The 13684-nt window shown below is 41.0% G+C and overlaps 1 protein-coding gene across 1 annotated transcript in view; it reads right to left on the bottom strand.

The window, feature by feature from the left end:
• Positions 1-13684, bottom strand: part of T265_03886 (hypothetical protein) — a gene marked incomplete at both ends in the record, with an annotated part of 62120 nt that overhangs the window by 2322 nt on the left and 46114 nt on the right. Inside the window, one exon of the mRNA XM_009168478.1 lies at positions 3371-3883. Coding sequence (XP_009166742.1) covers positions 3371-3883 — 513 coding nt within the window. The remainder of the gene's footprint in view (positions 1-3370; positions 3884-13684) is intronic.

Genomic DNA, 13684 nt, shown 5'->3' with positions numbered 1-13684 from the left:
GTTATCTCCCTTGATAAAAATCTATCTTAAAACACCTCTAGTAATGGTTGCGTGTACTCACTTGATCAGTACACATATTGTTATGTTGACGGTAACAGTAGTAATGAAGTGAACAGGGATAAGCGGGTTTTTTAATTGTCCACTGGCTTTTGCTCAAAGACTTTGAACCTAAGTCTGCAACTGTTTCTCAGCCCACAGTGTCGAATGCATTATTGCGTCATACTACCTATAAGGCGATTTCGATTTCATGAAGTTTTCGACTTTTCCTGTGTGCAGCGTATTCTATCAACCAAAGGTGTTTTTCTACCAGGTAAAAGACATTTTTTGGTGCAAATATTATTCTGGATCTGAGATACATATTTCTAAACTGTCATCATCATCATCCATTATCCAAAACGACGGATAAGCTAGTCGCTGACTATCTGCAAAAGGAATAGCAACTTACCAAGTTGCCGCTCTGTTCAGGATTGTAAATAGCAGACATTTGCTTCACTTTAACAGACATTGTCACTTCAACCTGACGCTAAGCTGACAAAATACACTAGGTCGGTGTGCGGGGATGATCAGCTGATTCCTATCACCATAACCAGTTTCCAAATTGTCATCATTCATATTTTTGATACTAGGTATACTGACGTGTTTGGGCACCTTGAGATGCTATCATTAAGGACGCTTTATAAAGAACTGTGGCTGTCCTTACTCTCTGCTGAGTTAAGTGTCTACTTGTACTTGAACTGGAACTGTCATTTTGACTTCGAGGTTTATTTTTGGCACTTTCAAGATCTGAGACAATAGAGAAACCAGAATGCCATTTATCGAGTTAAGCAGGCCTTTAGAGAGGTGATAGAGTAAAGTTAGATTTCATACTGTAGGTGGTGTTATTACAAACGTAGATTCATATTTTTCTCTACGGAAGTTTGTAGGGTCGCTGAGAGATTCATCACAATTTCTCAGCATGAAAGTGGCGTTTCCGCCCCCATCTATGATCGCAGAGTTTGGAATGCATGATCCTAAACCTCATCGTCTCATCCCGATCACTCATATGTCTCTTTTGGATGCTAGTTTATCATCCATTGTTGTCAAGAAACAGGCAAACTGTGTCACTGGTCCAATGAGGCGGCAAACTCATTACTTTAGACAGATGCACCACAAGCAAGACTTCGTGCTTCTTCGTGATGTTCCAACTGCTTACGGCTAGCTAGGGAAGGAAAATTATTCACTGATCCGAAAGTCAGAAACCTTTGAAATCGGTGTCTCGCAGTGTCTAGGAAAAAGTCTTAGAACGAATTCTTACACTGTCTTATGAAGAAGAATAAAAATCGATATCTCAGAATGGTTCACTTCAGATAGTCGCTCTATTTATGTCTGGGAAATAATTGATTTGCTTTCTGTTTCTGCAGTTCTTTGTTCATCATCTCTCTTCCATAAAGTATTCATCTTTGCTTCCCCGAGTCATCTAGCACTCAATTGTCTTACAGCTGCCTTAACGTTGAAATTCTTCCAAGTAAAATAGACCAAAATGAACCACCCACTCATAATTTGCCGTCACCTTTTATCGATCTGCGTTGTGCTTCTCAAGCGTACACTATAATCGTAAATATTAAAACTCTAATAAGTCTTATGACTGTCCATGCTTTTGGTGCAGTTGTTTATGTTAATTCTGACGCTCTTAGGACTAGGATCGATCTAATGGAGTAAATCTCAGTAATTATTAGCTTTGCAAAGTCCAGCTGATTGAACCAATTAACATGGCATGGGAAACAAGCGATAAGGTTACAGAGTCCACAACGATTCTAAGCGAGAATACGGCCCTGAATATGTGACCATTTCCCTCCATAGGTGATCGGAAAAAGAGTAATAAGGCATCAAAAAATAGATTGGCCAATCACTTTGACATGTGTACGTCCTTTTATTGTTTCATCTATCCTTGGTGAAAACACCCTACTCTGAAAAACTGTTTTAGCCAAAGAACTGAACACAATTCTTCTACATCATTCACTGTTGGGTATACACTGTCGATAATGGTACGAAAATCCTTATGTTTTGCGTTCCCTGGTAACACTACGTACTGCATTTAGTTACTATCAATGCGTCAAAAATAAGAAGCATCCCAAGAACCTCATATTCAATCAGCAATGAAACTCGCCTGAAGGAACTGGTACTTTTAGCGAAATACACGCATTTATACACAAATTTGGTTTTCACGGGAGACTCACCTGGATCCCAGCTGAATTATGATGGTTTTAAGCAACTCAATGTGCCGCACCAGGCCGCCTCATGTTTCACTTGATACAATATTTGAGATATCGTGATACATGTTTAGATGTGATACACTACTCCCAAAGTGGTTGGATACTCATCTACAGCTGGTTTCAGGGTGAGTCTCCCGTAAAAACCAAATTGGCAAGCAAATAAGTGTATTTTGCTGAATTCTTGCAATTTGAGTTCAGGTTGAACATAAAGTCGAGGGATACTCGGAGACGGCTCCTGTTTGATGAGCCCCAAGAAGGACGAAATAAGTCGTGGGCCTTTGAAATTTTTCAGCTGCCTTATGAGTAGTGGAATACGTTCAGACTGATATCATTTGTTCCGTAAGAATGCAGTTAACATCATCTACTAAACTAGAATCTTCTGGCTACAGTAATCTGATTGCTGAAATCCGAACGATAAGCTACCTGACCTTTTTGAACACGAACTATACGGTTGGTCTTGGCTAATGAAGAGCACTTTTGCAGCTTTATTCTCTGAATGGACTAGTGTGATACAAATTAATCAGCTCTTCCGCAGTCGAGGTTTCCCAAAACATACAAGTCATCACTGAATTGTTTTTTCTTCAAATATCTGAAACGCAATTGGCTTGAGGTGTGGGGCTACCACCACTCTTATTGTTTGCAAGCCCCTGCTCTACCTGATGACAAAGTTCTGGTTTCCTTAGCTTAGGGAGAGATTTAAATCAACTCATTGCTCACAAGGTTTTGTTATCGAATTATGAAATTTGGAAATAACGCTTTTCATCAGATTTAAACGTCAAAGCCACTTCACTTCATAACTGTGTTATTTATATAGCAAGCGGGACAAGGGCTGGGAAACTGGGTCATATTGTTAAGATCTATTCAGATAGATGTTAGTACTAGGTCGCTAGAGGTTATTGATAACCTAACGACTTAATTAAAACACCAGCACAATATGTTCCCCAATAAGCTTCGGGAGGTCATCTCTTGTTATAGTGTTACTTGGGAATTCTACAGAAATTGTTTTCCTCTACATTGAACTGTTTCCTTCACAAAAAGTTCTCTTCGTTTGTGTCATTGCTGATCATTTTCTGTGTGTAAATTCCATTGATAATTCATACATTAAAAAAGCAACGTACCTTCTCAACATTCAGTTTTGGGGCTTTCGAACATTTGATCCGAACACACAGGGGACACTGACAGCAGTTGGACTCTATCGCTTGACATAGAGGGCACCTCTTGGAGTTGGAAGTAGAGAGTGGTTGCTGATTGATGGACTTGCAACACACAGTTGCTGCTGTCGCTGAATGTTCACTACGGCCCTTTGTCGCCGTGCTGCTTCGACTGCATTTGCTGGAACTGTTGACATGCTTCCCCGTTTTAGAGAAAAGAGCTCGTTTGATGGGTTTGTGACTCGTGCACTTGGTGTAGCAACAGCAACATCGGGTATCTTTTAGTGTTTCGGACAAAACTTCACGAATCATATCACGTACTTGGTTCTCACAGTCAAATGGCGGATCACTAGGTGCAATGAGATAGGCAACAGCGAATTCGACCAACGCCGCAATCACAAAGAGTAGGCAGGTATTGATCCACACATCAATGGCTTTGATGTACGTGACACGGGGTAGTTTTGAGCTAACACCTGAACCCTGTTGGAAATGGAGCAGAAGGAAACAACTCGGGAGAATCAAATGGAAGCAAACAACAAGGCAGTGAATGCTTTGTTAGTTCTAGACACATGTTTATCGCCCAAAACCTCAAACATTAGTCTCTTCAGTGTAATTCGGAGTGACTAAATTTGGGCAGCGATTAGCTCTTTGGTTAAATGAAATTTTTCCCTGTAAATGGTGAGATATAGAAATGCGGTTTTGATATAAAAAAATGAAAACTCGCAGGTGCACCTAAAATTAAATTTAGTTCCTGTGTTATCTGAAATGTAAGCTAGGTAGGCAACTAGAAACCAAACCCAACTTTGGAACTCTTGAATAACCAGTATACTGTGTCCCTTAAACTCCAAGTAAATAGATAATATAATATCTAATTCAGGTTATGGTATCTCAACAACTAATTGTATCCTCGTGGACACTGTGAACGGCAATTCATGGGTGTTTGAATCCACATGATGTCACTTAAATCAATGAACGCCACTCACTACTGGTTATTGTCATCTTGCTCTCAACTTTCATGCATACCGATCATCTGAGTGTTCAGTGGATTGGACTGTTTGAATATTTATTGATTTCATGTAGTTGTTCTCCGGTTTTGTCAAATGTCGGAATCTGTCGTGAATAACTACAGGTTATTTTTTTATTGTTGCAGTTTTACTTGACTGGAAACAAAAACTAACCCTCCACTTTGCCCCAAATGATGGACTTGTATTCAGCCGTTGCTTTTGGCCTCGAAACAATGCATTCACCAGTGTTGCCTATAACCGGGACTGATACGTTCCGCATGGTTTGCTGTCGTTGTTCTGTCAGTCTTGATACGGGAACTTGGTTGTTTGTGGTGAATTAGGTTCGTAACTTTAACAGACTTGGATTCGGTGGTTGAATCAATTTGTTGGTTGACATATTGTTTGATCGATTCTGGGCACAACTCAATGAATGAATAGAAAAGCGTGGTTGGATAATGTTGCTGCTTTAGAGCAATAAGTTTAAAAAAACCACACACATTAAAGCATATTCAACCAATTCAGGTAATGGAATTCAGCTCCTTGTGTACGGTTCAAGACCGAGTGGGTTTGAAGACGCATGAGCCTTCAGGTCCTGTCCGTTCAGATCACTCGAATCCAGGTGGAAGGTCATACCCAGAGTGTTCACACCTAGAAAGAAGAACATTTATCCTACCGATCAATGAAAATCTTCTGAAAAGAAACCACTCAGGAGTAGCACATCCCCACCCACCCACTCCAAAAGACTGTTACTTTAAGAACCTAAAAATCGAAAGCATACATCTCTGAACTCCACATAGTTACGGAGCGCAGGCCCTCACACAGCGAAATCGAACATGCAAAACACGTGGAAAGGGTGACCACACTACTGTATCAACGCAGATCACCGGACCCATCCCGCTGGGTAGCTCAACGTGATGTATCGAGCTGAACCAGATCGTTCGAAAGCCGCCAGACAAAAAGGACTCGCAACAACATAATTCATGGATATTTATGGGCATGAATATGTGAGCCAACAACCTGGTATTGAGTCACAATACGCAGATCTAACCGTAGACAAACATCTGTATATATCATACACGCGTTATTAACATACGGTGTGCCGAGTAGGCTAAAGTGACTGAGCTCTGCATGGCTTTCAGGACCGTACAACATGCTTTATGTTATAAACTCAGAAGAATAATCTTTTTTAGGTAACTGCCTTAATTTGTCTGCCACCAAAACATCGAATTACACTGCTGATGTAAATGACAAGTTGTTTATTACGGTAAAAGTAGGTCGCACTCAATTTTTTTACTCGAACTTTCCTTCGTGCCATGGGAAGATTGTTGGAATGCGCCTACGGCGGACTAAGAAAAATTTCCTTCTCACTTCTGTGTCGATAGTCAAAATACAGAATACACTATACTACATAACAGTGCACCAACTTCACATCACACATTTGCAAATATATGCGTGTCCTTATACACTCTACCATGTGCGTACACTTTCAAACACGTACAGCGGAATTTGTAGCTCGATAACACAAAAGCACTGTCTTCGGTCAAGCCGAAATTGTAACGCTGTCAAACTGGCAACCTGAGATTTGAGGTGGTATACATATACCCAAGCATTTATCAAGTCTTCCTCGATTCTGGGGTTATGGAAAGAGGAAAGCAACATACGCCATAAAGCGGCAGGTTGAAAACGCTCACATGAGGATGGCAGCCTAGAGGAGGACAGTTGTGCATTGCTCACCCCGTACAGGTTTGATTATGTGGTAGGCAAAAGTTGTATAGATTTATCACTCGCAATTAGCAGATTCACAGGCTGTGAATTTTTCCACAGTATTTTCTACCAGTTTGAAAAGTTTCATCACTTCTGGCTCATAAATCGGCTTTTACGCAAAAAATTGAATTGAAAAGAGCCATATCTTGAAGATGCACTTTCCTAGGCAGTTATGTTCACTAAACTCTGACTAATTAGGACTTTCGAACGTTACGCAACACCTGAAGACAATAAATCGGTTTGAGCACGAAACCTAACAGCTTATATTCACGAGTATGCCGAAAAACAGCTTGGACAATCTGCTGGAACGTTTGGAAGGAATATGTTACTTGTCAGTAGTCTCATCACTAGTAGCCAACTCAGTGTGAGGCAAATGTTAATTCTAAATAGAAATTCAGTTAAGTTCGTAGCTCTAACTTTTTATCCATGAATATCATCAAGGGCATATATTTTTGCTTGCAGACTTGGGCTAATGAAATGGCGTCAACTCGATTTGAGCATGCAGTATTGCACGAGCGATAAATTCTATCCATCAGTTCAAATACAAACCTTAGGGATAACATCTTTCTATAGAAGAAAAACGAATGAGCAATTAGGCTCTTTGTTCCAGTAAAGTAAATTTACGCTCAGTCACCCAACTTCCTCATATGACCCGTGCAGAGCCCATCGATTCGGTTAACGCTTGATAGAATGGTTGAAAAATTAGGATTGACAGCTAGGTTGAGTGAAATTGCTCGGATAGTATGGCCAGTATCGTCAGACAAAGTAAAAACTGAATTGCACGTTACAATCTGACAGATATCGTTTCCAAAGCTTACTGCATGAAAATCATTCAATTTCGCAATTTGTTCCCTTATTGTGCTTGCACGCGCAGAGGAATTCACTCAGATGACATTTTTAGGATGTCCATTAAGCTTGTCCTGCAGAAACAGACAACCAGTATACTGATCTGATCAGTATGTAAATGAGACATCTTTTGGTCTTGACAATATAGATATCGGACGTAATGCAGCTGTCGCAAGCAATTCACCTAGTGTAGAACGAGTAAATAGAACCCAAAATAAACCAAAGTTAGCCATACTAGTCTATCTGGAAACATTCACGGGGGATTCGATTCCTCGCAAACCGCGTCCAGAGGGCAGTACGTACTATCTGTCGCTGAAAGGAAGTGCCGATAGAGGTAATTTCCAATGTAATTCAGCTTAACAATATTGATTCTCCTGTTAAGTGATTTTCACTAGAGACCGTCTTAATGCCGCAAATGTAAGACCAAAAATGAAAGTTCATGCTTCAAAGAGACGTGATGCGCTGTTTGCTGATAAGTTACGAGTTTAGCGAACACCAGTGCTAGTGAACACCAGTTCAACAGTGCTCATCTGTTTGGCTCTTTCTAAAACTATCATCAATAAACCGAGAATAGACAAATCAACTGTGTTATACTGGCTGTTTTTTTGAGACTGAAAATTTCACCCACTGTCCACAATCTCGTATACTTTGTTCACAACGTTGTCATTGATTTGTTCCAACATAGTACTTGTTGCACAGGAAAGAACAAAATGCAGTCTTGAAGGGTGGCCGTATTTTGGTAATATCCTGACAGTCACTTCTTCCAGACAATACTATCCGGCGTATTATTTCATTTATTAGGCGCACCCAACAGATTACCCTGTATTTAACATAATATTGTACATATAGTTGCTTCCCATAATGATGACGCGTCGCGAAAATTGGCCTTTGTAATCTTGGAAACTTTTCGAGTCCCCACTGTTGCTGACTCCACAACCAAATGATATTGCTCGTATTTTTGTTTCGACACAAGTTGGCCACTCAATGGTTTGGTAATGTCTACCTCCTTCTAGAGGTCACTGTTCTTGTCCACAAAAGTTTGCCTCATGTTAAAAAAAACACCAAGACTGCCTAAGAACAGCTCCTGTACAATAAACGCTGTCATAGGGAAACCTTATGGACACGCCCGAACGAAAGCCGGTGTGTTTAATCACTGCGAATCTCCTAAATTCCATAAATGTTTTGTGTGCAGCTGTTTATGGAATGCCTAATCACACAGGCCGACCTCCGGTTACGGTTGGTGGTTGAAATGAGTATTCCAGTTGGTCTGCTGATTGACCTTTCGTATAATGGCTGACGTCTGGATGACCGTGAGATGTCTCTAAATCCAACCGTGACCTCTGCCCATTTACCTCCATGCCTAGTCCTGATGTTGGTTCTGTGGTCTGGTGAGAGGTTCTGATTCCGTGTTACCATCGGATCGATGATGTTTTGCACAAACTAATGCGTGGAGAGGGCCGAAACATAATGCTCCTTTGAATTTCCTTTCGTATTCTCCTTCTGTATATGCGTTTGCCAATGCCTTAATGCTTTCTACAGTGAAAGTCTATACTCCCTAATCTTCACGTATGAAAATAAGAGATAGTGGACCGTGTCGGCTGATAGCTGGATCGTGTTCTGTTACCCATGCGGTAAGTTCAACTACAGTGTGCCACTCGAATATTTAGTGCAGTCCGCGCAGCTGTGCGTTCAAACACTTCGATAAAAAACTTTACATTTACTCTAGCTGCCTAACGTCCTAACTAACAGACTACAAGTGAACTCCATCAGCAGTTGTAGGGAGACGCAAGTTCTTGTTTCAACGGGAGCGGCTTCGTTATGAACTGTCGGTAACCACTCACGCGGCATTGTTTACAAGTCGTTGGACAGTCTGTTGGGGAGGGATGGTCTCGGAGAGAGGGAGGCAGAGTCCTCTCTACCGCAACCTTCTTGCCTTATTCTCACTCCGACTTATCGAGCATCGTTCTTTCGCCCCATATGTATTATATTTTGCCCAGTATCTCCGACCAATGGCAAGCTAAGTAGACCTTATTTGTAGCTACTATCATGGTTCTTTCCGTTCTGGCCGTCTGTTAGAGCGAAAAACCTGCGCTCACGCAAGGATGCGTACTGACATCGGGCGTTAAAAGTAGCGGAATTAGATACCCTATGGTGTTCACACTCTATGATGCACACTATATTCAAAAGCCCCACTTGTAAAATGTTTGGTATATTCGACAGTTCGTCTTGAACGAACACGGACCAATGATGTAGGAGTGTCTCTTTCTGTTCTGACAGAAAGCCGGTTTTGTTGACACTGTTCAGTTGTGAGCTTCGCATCGTTTGCACAATTGAAAAGTGGACCAATCGATTGACACTACCGAACCGTTCTCAATCGGCCCCAAATATTTCCCGAATGATTCCTTGGTTTTGTGGACCATTTGTCTTACCTTTCTTTCCGTCTCCGTGTAGCAATACGTACATTGCTTGCTTTAGTTCTCATGAAAGGCTACTAAAAATGGCAGTAAAAAATCGGGAGTACACCGATAAATTCTCGGAAGAAGGTGATGGGTTACAGCTGAAGAGTATTCCATAGGGTCTGAACTCACATTTCATGTGTAACTGTTAACAATATTAAATGCATACTCGGCCTTTGAAAACGCTCATACAAATTATGGCTCGAAAACGATACAATTTGGTTTCGACACACTGTGTACAAAGAGATGTGTCAGTGCAACTAGAATCAAGCCGACTCACTTAGCTTCATTATTTGTCTCAACGAAAACACTACAAGAATTCGGAGATACCTAAATAGTGAAGGTGCAACGGTGAAAGCATGCTGGTATCGTACAAACGTAAGCTTCATTTAACTTTTTAAATTCCGACTTCGATTTGGAGAAAATTATTTAATTTATTTATTTATTTTGCAACGTGTTGATTTTCAATAAAATCCTATTACTTTCATCCCAGTCCCAAGACGGAAACAAGCCACATTGGGTTTGAGGTTGTCAGTCCGTTTTTCAGAAAAATCTTTGCTTCTGATCATCAGGTTTGAAGACGTCAACAACATTCTTTACTCTTTGAAAAACAAAATACACAATCAAAACAGCGACTGAGTGGTAAAACGCTCCCAGTCCCCTGGTAATAACGAATAAGCTGACAGACAAAACGTAGTCACTTACGGGAAGTAATCAGCTAGGGGGAACGAATAAATATATTATAATTCGAAGACCTCTCTTGTGATGGACCTCACATCTTGCAGATTACACTTAAGGCCTTTTTTCAAACTGGTCAAATCTTGTAATTAAAGACCGCTATTAAAAAGCCACAGTCTAAGGATGACACTATCAAATTTCAGTCACTTTGTCTGTTGGGTGAGAATGTCACTTGAAATGGACTCATGTGTCACTGGTGACCTGAATTTGAAGTCGAAAGTTCATACATGACAAACGTTACTAAATTCTATAATGGTAGCAGCAATGTCAAAAGAATAACTCGCTGTAACACACACAGCATGTCATTTTAGACTCTCAATAACTCCAAGCAAAGCGACAAAAAATTGGGAAAGGGAAAAATGCGCTCCCACGAAAGTTTGTGTCACCATCATCATCCACAATAATGCGACCTACGAGGATTCAGAAATGCGACGGTTCCTGTAATAGGTCAGATCCTCATTACTAGCTAAAATGTGCAGTGAACTAACTGCAACGACCGCAACAAATTTGACAGCGGATAAACTGAACTTGCTAAAGCCGCACACAGGATAATACAAAGCAATCCTAAGAAAGTATTCTGTATGGTCTCTCTCATTGAAGTTGAGAGAAATAGGGTCACCCACTCAAACTGAACAGCATCAAGGTTTGTGCAGTAGGCTTGGAGCTTTTACAGGCAATGGTACAGAAGTCGGAGTAATGAGACCGCATTTTGTCCTCACAGAAGTATGGGACCGAGGTAAATGGATCGGACTCCTTACACATTAGTTAACGCTTACGTGATTTTAACCAGATTGCAAAGCTAGAAAACTTAGATGCAAGACCATGAATTATAAAACATGAAATTTTATACCTTGAGAATAGTTGTGATACTTTATTATCCAAGAAAGAACCAGTTGAACCGTAGTTTGCACCGTCTTCAATACCCTTAGATTTGCAAACGGTCGGTCAACGCTTGGACTGATGGTTAATAGCCTAGAACTTCTAAACAGGTGGTCATGAGTCCGACAGATCTAAGTCCATCCTGTCAACCCAAACATAAACAAAATCATCAAACTGGTAAGTTATTAGAAATGAATATTTAATCATACATACCCTCGACCAAAACCAACTGCCCCGAACGGTGGATCGACCACATGCTGAAATTTTTGCAGTCTAATTTCCGTGATCCAACAAACGACTAAATTCGGGAGAAATGGAAGCTTTCAGTTGCCACTCACATGTGTGCTTCTGTCTCTTTCATTCAGCTCTTTCTGTGGCTAAACAAATGAGTTAGGGATAACTCTTTCTGCCTTCTTTTTTGTGCAAACATTCCACGCTGATCACAAACTACATCAATTATGTTACATTAGGAGACGCTTACACCGCCCCCTTCTTCCGTGGCGGTTCCCCTTTAAGCCTGATCCAACATAGATGCATCTCAAGTTATTAGAAAAAATAATGAGGCTTTGTGTGTCGATGCGTGATCATCAACGATAAAACATCAGCTGATGTACGTGCTTTGAGCAGAACTTCATCAACACACGCCGGTGACAGGGAAGGAAGTCGACAACGGATCAGTTGAAGCTCGTGTTTTCGTGCAAGGACAAGATAAGCCGTTTGTTGGTGGTGGTGGACGAACGTGTTTGTGTGTATTAACGTAGACGCTTGCGGAGGTAAGCCGCGAGTTGATAATGAATTTGGATTAAAATTGTTGCAGTTCCATTCAATCGAGCGTGATTAACGTCGCCGTTTAGTGAGACTGAAAGAGGGAACGCATTTGGCGTAAGAGACGTGGTTCAAAGAGACCGTGTCTACGTACGCCGAGCAAACGGACACTTGCGCCGCTGCGTACAGTGACATCCTAAACAAGGATTTAAATCCATATTTCCATATAATTATTCGGACCCATCTGAACCGGCACAAAAATCGCACTATTCCCGTCGCAATTTGCACTGTGTATAATCTAGGTATCAAATATGCGATGGTTTGCTGTGTTTTGATAGTTGTGGCATACCTTAGCTTAGGCGAAATCCACAACGGTTCCTCTTCGGTTTTGTACACTCGGCCTACTCTTACCCCCCTAGTAAACGGATTTTCAATAATGACGGCTTTGTCTTGTTCTTCGTCGCTATCTTAATACAGTACAAATGAAGTGATATTCATTTAAAGTAAAAAGAGTGTGATATTTTTGTCTAGTTTTTGGTTATTTCTTGAATGAAGCACGATGAATGTCAACCCGAAAATCCTCAAACGCTTATCTAATGGAATAAATTTGACGCCCTAATATTTATAGTATAAGACCGTAATTACGCAAAATTAGCCAATGAAATACGTCAACCTCTATTCTGAACGCATGAAAAGCATCTGATCATCTGTTCGTGCAATATCGGGCTGTGTGGTCCCCATCGGCAAAATGAGTTTGAATTTATCGGAGGATATTCCCGCCACCTTCACAGATTCTTCCATAATTCTCAGCAGGAGAGTGAGTATACAGCTGGACTATAATAGGGATTTAATCCGATGATCATTGCATTACATACGTCGCTGAAAGTAAAGTTTCAAGTGTTGCCAGAGCTTTGATTGATCCAAGTACATGGTTAGTTGTGCGTATTCTGGGTGGTTGGTCTAAGAGTGTTTGGTTGTGCTGTTTTTCCTTTATGTGAGCTGTCGTGAACTGTACAGACGACCAATTGCCTCCGTGCCTCTCAATCCTATCGGTATTGCTGAATTTCAACCACAGGGCATCATATTTGTACGGGACGTCAACTTGGTGAATTTGTATTTGAACTGTCTATCGTGATTGCATATCCAATATTCTGGCATTAAAAAAGACGCACTTCCTTGAGCTATACTCAAATGATTTAGTCAACTCTACATGCGACTACATTCGGACGTTTTGGCCCTATAAAACTAGCAGGAAAGTTGTATGCCAACTGTCCAACGTAATCTATAGGAAGACCTTTCGTTACGTTGCTCCGGCTTGTGCTGATAAATTCTAGAGCAGCTGAATCTTCTGGTGTGGGAAACTATCAGCAGGTCTAACTTTTCACCTGCTTGTGCCAGCTGCACTCCATGGGCACGGACAGACTGCTGACTTGCTTACAGAAAACCGTTCGGTCATGCTTGCTAGAAATAGGTGGACCTTCAAGCGACTACTTATCAGTAATAAACAGGCGTGCAGTTCCGTAAAGAATATAGTTACGACAGTTTTTTCATCTGTGAGTTTGTTCTCCAAACACGTTCTACAGGTGGATGTCCGACCAGGAAGCAGAACCATACTGGTTTCCAAATGACTGAATTTCAAGAGCAGCTGAGACTAATTAATATAATACTCTACCCTTATACTTGCTGAGACGTTTTTGTCTGGAACAGTAGGATAACCATCGAAAGGCGTACATTCTGGAAAATTTTGTTAATTTATCATGTCTTAACAAGACGCTCAAATATGGCCTGTTTGGCGGCTGTGTGAGATTACTATTGGTGGTTCATCTTGT

This window comes from Opisthorchis viverrini (genome assembly GCF_000715545.1).
Source record: "Opisthorchis viverrini unplaced genomic scaffold opera_v5_59, whole genome shotgun sequence".
Lineage (NCBI taxonomy): Eukaryota > Metazoa > Platyhelminthes > Trematoda > Opisthorchiida > Opisthorchiidae > Opisthorchis > Opisthorchis viverrini.
Note: the sequence above shows the minus strand (reverse complement) of the source record. Positions and strands in the feature narration are given on the sequence as shown.